The sequence below is a fragment of the Gossypium hirsutum genome, chromosome A08, assembly GCF_007990345.1.
Source record: "Gossypium hirsutum isolate 1008001.06 chromosome A08, Gossypium_hirsutum_v2.1, whole genome shotgun sequence".
Classification (NCBI taxonomy): domain Eukaryota; kingdom Viridiplantae; phylum Streptophyta; class Magnoliopsida; order Malvales; family Malvaceae; genus Gossypium; species Gossypium hirsutum.
Window position 1 is genome coordinate 119,614,894 of NC_053431.1, and position 10,932 is coordinate 119,625,825.

General features: G+C 29.5%; 1 protein-coding gene across 1 annotated transcript; it reads left to right on the forward strand.

Annotated features, from left to right (window-relative positions):
• Nucleotides 1-1,995: 1,995 nt before the first annotated feature.
• LOC107927342 (hyoscyamine 6-dioxygenase) lies at nt 1,996-3,660 on the forward strand. Its single transcript, XM_016858408.2, has 4 exons — nt 1,996-2,512; nt 2,586-2,833; nt 2,911-3,229; nt 3,301-3,660. Exons 1-4 carry the CDS (start codon nt 2,321-2,323, stop codon nt 3,541-3,543), a joined length of 1,002 nt encoding a protein of 333 aa, XP_016713897.1. The 5' UTR covers nt 1,996-2,320; the 3' UTR covers nt 3,544-3,660.
• Nucleotides 3,661-10,932: the final 7,272 nt, after the last annotated feature.

Sequence of the window (10,932 nt, forward strand, 5' to 3'; positions counted from 1 at the left end):
GGTGTAATATTAGTTATGCACTTGAACAATATTATTGTTATTATGTGATATATTACTAATTATGTATTTGGATAATATTATAAATTTCTAGTATCAATTGTGGTTTGGAAGCTAATTTATAATTATTCAATCTTTGTTTTTTTATTTTTTATAACACAATTACAAATAATTTATTTGACTTTGGTTGTTTTTAATTTATGACGGTTTATATTCTAACTTAATAATTGAATATTATTATATGTTTAATTTGATTTATTTATAATAAATCATTACAATATATGTAAAAATAATTTAAAATATAATTTTATTAATATATATATAAATTTATTAATATATGTAAAAACAGTTTTTTTCAGAAAATATTTTCAGGAAATCTGACAAAAAACAGAAAATATTTTACACAGATTCATTCAAACGTCAGAAAAGTAAATCATTTCCAGAAAAGTAAATCATTTTCCAGAAATCATTTTTCGGAAAACATTTTACTGACAAATAAACGGAGCCTTAGTGTGTTGGTTGCTTTATTTGCGATAAACAGGAATAAATCCTTGGTTATGTGGAATTTAAAACCAAAGTTCTATACAAGGAAAAAATCTCACTGTTTTAATAACCTTTTTATGTCCTTGGCATTAAATCTCTCATCCGATTCTTGAAATAAGAATAAAAATATGGGTTAGATCACTTGAGCGTGATGACTAATCTTCTTTACGTGGTTTCAGGTGGATCCGGTTTCTACTCGAAATAGATTGCTGCCAAGGAGTTGCCAGACCAAGCATGTGAGCAACAATTTTGTTATTCGGATTGCACCCCTATAGTACTCTCGGGCCTAGTGACCAGATTCAGATGTACATACCAAGTATTTATGAATGTTTTAGGTGCTGAGAGTTGGTTTTTGTGTATAAGTCGAATCACCCTTCTATAAAAAAATAAAAAATAAAAATTGTTACCTTTAAACTTCAACGATAGTAAGATCATACGACTAAAACTAATATTGCGCTTTTACTCCATTTTGCCATTGTAAATGCTCAAATGATATTGCTAAATCTAATGATTTTGTATTAGTATATGTTATCAACAAGTCCGTAAGGCAATAAATATATATATATACGAATTGTTTAAATTTAAAATATTTTCTCGAGTTATTGGTGATTTGGTGATTTAGAGTATGACACGAATATTGTTAAGTTTGAGTTTGACTCGAAATTCCAAGTTTGATACTCTAACTCGAGCTCAATTGGATATCTATTTTTAAGTTAGAGGTCAGCTCGAGATGTAATCGAGCTACTCAAGCTCGTTTACTAATTTTTGTACTCAAGCTCGAACTCATTAATTGAGCTTAAAGTTAATAGTATAATTAAGAGCAATAGGGTAATTTAATAATATTAAAATATAAAAGGTTCGATAAGTCTCACGAACCGTTCGAGTCAAGTATTACTAAGCTCGAATTCAGCTTGATTGATAGCTTGAGTTTGACTTGATAATTACCGAATCGAATTTGAATTTTTTTTCAAGTCAAAGTCAAATAACTTGTGAGTACCAATGTCTCATTTATATCCCTAAAAATGAATATTTATAAGCCATGTGTCACTTGCCCTAATTGGTGCCGAAATTCAACCGTTTCTCCTTAAGCATCTTCCCGCATAGTTCAAAACGGCACCGGGGCAAGCAAGGGACTTGGGTTCTTTGCTCCCTAAAATTGGCTAATTATTTTTTTGTCTCTTGAAGTTATTAAAATTATAGGCTAATTTAATGGTAAAGTTACACTTTGGCCTCCTAAAGATGAAAAATATTTAATTTAATCTGTTTAAAATCCTGAAATAACAAGCATATATAAAGATAAAATTATACTTTAATCCCTTTAAAATTTTATAATTTAATTTTAACCCCTAAAGGTAAACTTATTCTGGCTTCGTCCCTATCATGATAGTTTCTTGCTCTTTCATGAAGGCACAAGGAAGATACTTTGCCTAAGAGCTTTTGAGCTCTGTAGGAAAAAGTCCCCTAAACGAGACCTTTCAAGCCTATTCTCGTTATGCTATGAGCGGATAACTCTTATGGGTCTTTTTATGATTCAATTTTTATACTTGTTTAGACTTGAACCCATTTGTATTGTCTTTGGATCGAGCACATGTACTTTAAGTACAAACAATTCTCATAGCATTCAATGAGTTGGTTGAAGCAGAGACAGTATGGGCTATTTAGGGTGACCATTATTGTAAAGTGTCAATTTACATGGCAATTATTAGCTTTTTTTTTCCACTAAGAACCCTCCTTCCTTCAACTCCACCTATCCCCAATTTAAAAAAATAAAAATCTATTTATGGATAAGCTTGTTTCAAGCTGGTACAAGGATCAATCTTTGCCTGAATCTTACATATTCCCACCCCATGAAAGACCTGGCAAGCTACTTGTTCCTAGGTGCAACACCGTGCCGGTAATCGATCTCGGCGATACCCGAACCAATTTAGTTCACCAAATCTTGAAGGCTAGCCAAGAGTTCGGATTATTTCAGGTTCTTCCTCACCCAAAAAAATGTTAATTAAATATTGAACTTCTTACAACTTAACTGCTTGTTATTTAAACAGGTTGTTAACCATGGAGTTCCTCCAAATATCATGAGTGAAACCATGAGTGTTTTCCACAAGTTCTTCGAGTTACCTGCAGAAGACAAGGCGAGCCTCACCGTACACACAAACGATCCAAAGAGATGCAAGCTTGTAACCAGCACTTTGGATTACGATCGCGAAAAGATCCACCTGTGGCGCGATGTTTTAAGACACCCTTGTCATCCGGACTGCATCGAATTTTGGCCTCAAAAGCCCCTTAGATACCGGTACTTTACGCTACGAAACAATTTTTCGGTCGTATCACGTTTATGGTTGGCCTAATGACTTAAAATTAACTTTGCAGAGAGGTAGTAGCAGCATGTTCAATTGAAGCAAAGAAATTAGGACTACAAATCCTTGAGTTACTTTGCGAAGGCGTAGGCATTGAACATGGGTACTTTGAACACGAACTAACCGAAGACCTGCTACTAGGGGCTAACCATTATCCACCATGCCCTGATCCAAGTTTAACTCTAGGAATTCCTAAACATTTTGACCCTGATATCTTAACCATCCTACTTCAAGAACATATAAGTGGCCTTCAGGTCTTAAAAGATGGGGAATGGATTGGTGTTAAGCCTATTCCTAATGCATTTGTAGTTAACATAGGCTACATATTACAGGTATGTAATTATGTATGGATTATTTGCACGGTAATGAATGGCTAATTTTGTTTCATTGATTTTACACATAGGTGATCAGTAATAATAAGTTGAAGGGTGCTGAACATCGGGTGGTGACGAATTCAAGCGATCATCGGATATCAGTCGTCTTCTGTATGAATCCGGCTGGTGATAGCAATATAGAGCCTGCGAAATCAGTGGTTACTGCAACAAATCCACCAGTGTGTAGAGGTTTTCAATTCAAGGAGTTCATGGATAATTTTTATTCCATGGATGGGGACGCTGACTTAGCTTTACAGCCTTTTAAGCTGTAAAAGGCTTAAATTAATGATTGAATGAAACAAGTTAATTTTTTGTTATTAGATTATGTTATTTTATATTTTTCGGCATATTGTATTTCATATGGAATCAATATATTTTCATCTTCTTTATAGCTTGTTTGAGAACTTTGATTCCATTTTTATGCTTCAATGTATATATATATATATATATATATATATGTTTCTCATGATTTATGATGGAGTGACATAATGTATCAATCACATAACCATGATGATCTAACAGGTAAAAGCAATCAAATTACTTCATCTCGTATGAAAAGCCAGAGTACATTCACAAGTAAATACAAATATATGTCAAAACAAGTATAATGTAAATAAATATAAAGCACACCAAACAAAGAAAATGAACAAAATACATACAAAGTATACACACATGTATATTAAAATCCAGACAATGCTGTAATCATCTTTTAATTTGTAAGTTATAATATGTACAATAATATAACTTCAAATTATCAAAAATATACCCCAACCTTGATTCATTTTACATTTTAAAAAATAAATAAATTAATTTCATGTTGAGTAAATATAATTATTTATTTCATATAAATATAAAAAATGAAATTTAGATTATTATAATAATAATAAAACCACAAACAAAATTGCATGATAAATAAATAATTTTTGAATTAAACCAAGAAAAATCTTCAATCCCTTTTGTTGGAAACTTCGATGACTTATTTCTAAGAAACATGTTCAAATAGCAATTAGAATAATTGATTTAGAGCCGCTAAAGTATATCTTGTTTTATTTTCAATTTTAACATGTATAAAAATGTTGGGGATTGATCTGTATAAGGAATGAACAAGTAAATTAGAGAAGATTAAACACACAAATATTTATATGAAAAACTCTTTTGAAGAGAATAAAAATTACAAAAAATAAACCTAAATGTACTAAACGTACAAACCCAAAGCCCGAAAATAAAACTCTAACTCGAGAATAAAATTCTTCCCATAGTTACCATGAAAACCCTCACCAAAACTCATCTATGACTACATTTTGTTGCCCCCAAAATAAAACAAGATAATAGAGTTCAGTTGGGAAAAGAAACTCGATTTATGTAGGGAACACGTTGCAACATCCCTATTCGCATTGTTCGTCATCGTAATGTAGAAAAGCTTCTTGTCGTGACGTCTCCATCTGTTCGACCGAAGATATGAAGCACACTACTCAAAAAATAATACTAATTATTTGTAACATCCCGTTTTCAGTGAAATCGGAATAGTGGTTTCGGGACCACAAATCCGAGTCCGAAAAGAAAAATTATTTTAATATTATTTTATGGTCTAAATTATGATAGAAATATCGTATGAAAATTTATTTAGGAAAATTTTACCAATTACATGTTTAATTGATAAAAGGACCAAATTGCATGAAATGCAAAAGTTGAGTTCTAGTAGCTATAAGTATCAAATAGCTATGGAATTCAAAATTGGAGGTCCTTATATGGAAATAGACCATTAATAGGAGTTAGTAGATAAGTATGCTTAGTCATCCATGGAAAATTAAATAAAGAAAAGGACTAAATTGGAAAGTAAAAATAATAATAGATGAAAAATGATTAAATAAAGAAAATATCATCTTTTTCATCATCTTTCCCAAATATTTTTACATGGAAACCCTAGTTAGAAGAGCTTGAAGGTAGCAAGCTTATTTAGCTCAATTAGGTGAGTATTTAAGTACCGTTTTTAGTAATTTTTATGTTTTCGAGATCGTGATAACTTAATTGGCTATCTTGGGGATTAATTTGCAAAGTTAACAAAGTACTAGGGTTTTGCCATGGATGAATATAGTTGAATTATGAAGTTTTATGGTAAAAAATTGAAAAGGGAATTTTGATGAAATTATGATTTAGGGAATAAATTGAAAAGTTGTAAAATTCATGAAAAAATTCTGAATTTTATGAAATGCATGGGCTGCTATTGTGATATGTAAAAACCGACTAGGCTTGGAACAAGGATTAAATTGCATGAATTTTATTTTCCGAGCCTAGGGACGAAATCATAATTAAATAAAAGTATAGGGGCAAAATGATAATTTTGCCTAAGATGTGAATTGAATACGAATTGTATTAAATTGAGCTAAATTTACTCGTATAGATCCGGATAGACCAAATACGAAGCTAGATCGAGGTAAAGAAAAAGTAATGGATTAGTAGCATACAAATTCACGAACATTGTCGGGGTAAGTTCGTGTATCTAAATTATATAATTATATGTTTGAATTGAATATTATGTATGTGTGTTGTGTAATTGACATGTATGAAATTCAGTCACATATCCTAAAATGTCCAATAAATATTAAGTCCCATTTTGATAAATGAAATTTGATGGATACAGAGTTCCCAAATTGGTTGTGGTCCTGCATATGTTGCGGACACACCATATCTCGAAAGAACATCCCGTTATTAGCCCTCTCGAGCTTGCTGTTATATGGTTCTTGCGAGCTTCCTATTAATAGCTCTTCGGAGCATCCCGATCGGTTGTGATCCTACATGTGTTGTGGACACACTGCAGCTCTTCATGAGCTTCTTGATTAAAAGCTCTTTGTGAGCTTCCTAATTAATGGTTCTCTAGAGCTTTCCGATATGGCTCGCTTGAACTTCCCGATATATGGCTATCCAGAGCTTCCCATTAATGGCTCTTCGGAGCTATCCGTTATTAGCTCGTATGAGCTTCTCGATATACAGCTTGGATAAGCTTCCCGTTATATGGCTCACATGAACTTCCTCTTATATGGCTCGAGAGCAGTGGCGAATACAGGAGGCTGGCAGTGGCCCTGGCCCACCCTAAATTGGAAAATTTATGTTTAGGCCCTTGAATTTTTCTTAAAATTTTAAATTAGTAAAGGTAAAATTGTACTTTGGCCCCCCCTAAAATTATAAAAATTCTATTTAATCCTTTAAAAATTATAAATATATAGACTATAAAAAATTAAAATTTCATTCGCCCCCCCTAAAAATTTGTTCTGGCTTCGCCTCTGCTCGAGAGAGGGCTTCCCGTTTATGTGCTTATATGAGCATTCCTAAATATGAATTGATGGATTTTAATTTTGTACGCTTCGAGTGTACTACCTGTGTTCTCATTGATATTTCAAATAAATTCAACGGGCAAAGTTCTAACATGGATAATCTGAACTTGAGATGAATTATTATGGAAATGTACATGTTATATGAATATTTGATGTGGAAAGCATATATATTTATGAAAATTGTTACATGATAACCCAAGTCAGAGAGATACACGGGTATAGACACGGGCTAAGACATGGCCATGTGCCCCATTTCGAATGCCCACACGACTTGAGACATAGGCATGTGTACCCTATACCTAGGAAAAATTTTAAAATTTCGCGAAAAATTTTCTGAGTACCCGGTTTCCGAACTTTTTTCTAATATATGTTTTGGGCCTCGAGGGCTCATGTAAAGGACTTTATGAATAATATCTGACATGGATGTTAAATAATTTGAAATGTTTGTTTTTGATCTATTTATTTTGGTAATACTCCGTAACCCTGTTCCAGTGACTGATGCGGGTTAAGAGTGTTACATTATTTATATTAAGCAACAAATGAAGGACGTGTTAAACATTTTTCCCTAGTTTTAAAAACAAGAAAACTAGATTTAAAAGAAGTTTTAATTCTCTTTCATATAACAATAGTTTTTAAGAGTAATGAGTTCAACTTTAACTAGAATTTCTTATTATCTTAAAGGATAAATTGTTGATAAAATTTAATATAAGTAGGAGACTTATTAGTCATGGAGCTTATCATGTTTACTTGATTAAACTTAATGAAGACAACTAATGTTATCCTAATTAATAATGGTAAACTCATTTAAACTCATTTAAAATTTTAAATTAATAATAGTAAAATTATATTTTAGTCTTTAAAATGATAAAATTTTAATTTAATTTTTTAAAAATTATAAAAATATAAATTATTAAAATGATAAAAATAAAATTTTATTATCGTAAAAATATATAATTTAAGTTCGACCCCCAACAAATTTTCTGACTTCACCCCTATTATACGTTATAAAACTAAAAAACAACCCTTCATACGAAGAAAACTTTCATCGATTGAAAATTTTATCATAATCCAACTGTTATTTCTATCCAAATTTTATGTCCATTAAAAATATAAATTCATGTGATTTTACTCCATGCACGCATCATTAAAATCGTCATAACTTAAACCGAGAGTTAAATGAAATGACAAGTATCTCATCATCATGATGTAATATTAGGTCACTAAAACTAATAATCCATTAAAAACCTTCTGACCACAACATATTTTTCATATATATAGCAAAGACGACGGCTACCCTAGTTGTGAAAAAGAAATCTAAAAGTTTCTATTTTTGGTCTAACTAAAATATACCCCAAATTCCCAAATCGTGAAATAAAAATAGAAACATTATTATTAGTTAAATTATAAGACTTTCTAGAAAGAGATATTTTTAGTGACGATATGGTGGATAAAGATTCATGCACTTACCTCGTCGCTGTTAAGTCACGTGGGAAGGAGTGTGGAGTACAATTGTTTGGCCAAAAACATGTTATATGCCAATGCCACCATCTTATAAACTTACTTAAATTAGTCCACTCTCCTACCTATTTGAATATTTATTTTTCATATTCATTTAATATACGTAAAATAATTGAAAAAAATGTAAAAATACTATAGATACCCTTGTATTAGGAGTATATTCATTTAATTCTTAAATGTTAGATTAAAGAGTAAATTGATTATTTTTGTTAAGAACTGGTGTAACTGACAAAATAATCAAACAATTACACATAAAGTGCTACATATTCCTCGTTTTGATGTATAAGGATTGGTTTTTAATAATAGAAATAGATGAGTTTTTTACTAGGAGGACTAATTTGCTCTTTGATCTAACGTACAATGACTAATTTATCTATTTTTTTTAGTAGAAGAGGCAAAATATAACTTGACTCCTAGAACAAGGGCTTCCATAATGCTTTTACCAAAAAAGAATAATTGAATATATGTATTTAATCTTTAAACTTGGCAACTTTTTCCAGCTTAGTTCCTAAACTTTTTTAGTTCACGTTAGTTCTGGAATGTGACACTTTAATATTATGTCACGTCATCACCTAAAAATATTAAAATAAGATGTTAATCCTTGTACTTTGAAAAAAAATGAGATTTAGTCTTTATATAAGTTAAAAATTAAGTTCTTTTACTTTTCTAATTTAAAAATCTCAATCTAATCATTAACATTGTTAGTATTTTCCATCAAAATTTATTAGCTTCGCATGTTGATTAAGTTATCTTCATATGATGTGACATGATTGACAGAAAATAAACATGTTAAGTTAACAAATTTTGATGAAAACTATTAATGACAACGATTTATTATACTATAATTTTTAAATTAGAAAAGTAAGAGGACTTAATTTTAAGTACCATGAATAAATCTCAATTTTTTTCAAAGTACAAGGACTAATGGCATATTTTAGCCCACCTAAAAATTATAACTTTTAATTAGAAAATTAGGTGATGACATGACACAATCTTAGAGTTTCTCGTTATCACATGGACCAAAATTGAAAAAGTTGACAAATTCCAAGATTAATGTGGACGTAAAAGAAATTTATGGACCAAATTAAAAAGACTTACTAAGTTCAAGTAATAAAGTTACATTATCCCTAAATGAAAAAGTATGTAAATTCATTGCAAAATGAAATTTTAATTGAATATTAGTATTTGATATTCATTTAAATTCAGTTTATATAAATAAAATTATATAAATTACTTGGAAAAAGAAAGAAAAGCAACCTCTAGCTAGCCATAGAATCAAATTTATCGACCCCACCACCAAATTGGATTTATTGAATTCTTTTTATATTTGAAAAAGTTCTTTTAAAAACAAATATTTTTATAAAACTTTCACTCACATGTTTATTTTTGTATATATTTTTACTTATCAATGTATCTACTGGAGTGAGTTCGGTAATTAATTTTTCACATTCTGTAAGTTCATTAAAGGGTAGATGCTGGCCACGAATTTTAAAATTATTGTATATCCAGAGCAAGAATTGAACCCTTAACTATTGATTAAAGTAAAAAAAACCCTTGCCATCTCATTTAACTCCTATGGTTCAAATTTATATATTTTGACGATCTATTATGATTAATTCTTTGGCATTAAACCTATTCACGATCAAGTGATTAAATCGAATTTAGACAATTATTTATTTTTGAATTAAGTCAACCAGATTTAAATTTAAATTTAATTTAATTTTAATATAATATTATGTAATTTTAATATTTTTAACAATGAAATGAGCTATTTTTGGGAAACCAAAAATCATGCTCTAAGCATTTTAATGAACTTTATGTTTAGTACTGGGTTGGAAAATTTCACTTTTTTTTATTTCTCTTACTAATATTTGTATTTGTTTTACATATATAAATTAATTTTTTAAGCAATCTCAACCCTTAAATAAGAGGATAATACGCTTCAACGCATTCAAATCCACATCCATCTGTACTATAACAATAATGTCTATGAAATCAAGTTAAGACTCAATCCGCATAAAAATCAACTATTTGATAAAACATTTAATATGTCATAAAGCTAAAAAGAATATGTAATTTATATTATATTACATAAAAATATTAAATAATATCTAGTATGTAAATATAGCACGTTTATAATTATGTTTTGTTTTTAATGATATAGTTGCTTAGCCATTTAAATTTCAAATAATATATATCAAAATAAAATCCAACTAGTTATTTGCATTAGTTTTAATATTACAATTGTATTTAATATATTATATCTATATTTATTTATAATGGAAGTGATTAAGTCTTGGTGTTACTTCCAACTGGACTGACTTTACTTTTTTTACAACTTACAATTGATATAAAAACAAATTAAAATTGCAAAAAGAAAAAACATAATTAGGGGTATATCAACATTTTAATTTTAATAATAATTTATTAAAATAATTTCTCAATTAAATATCTTCTTATAATTCATTTTATTTTTCAAATATAATTATTTTTTTAAAAAAATTATTTTCACCCCAAAAATGGGTGTGATAAATATACTATATTTATAAATTCCATAAATGTTTTGTATTTTATTTTATTTTATTTTATTTGGTATATATATATTACGTCAGACCCATTTGTTCAACTGAGTTACGTAGCGAGTGGTTCATGCACCTTGATTATGATAAACATATATCAGCCAGGACCACATCAACTTGCTGTCTGCTTTTCATCATTGAATTTGAATAATAATAATATTATAATAATAGATTGCTTTGGTAGGTCCATCAAGCTAAGATAAGCTAGGTTAAATATTTAAATAGAAGTCCT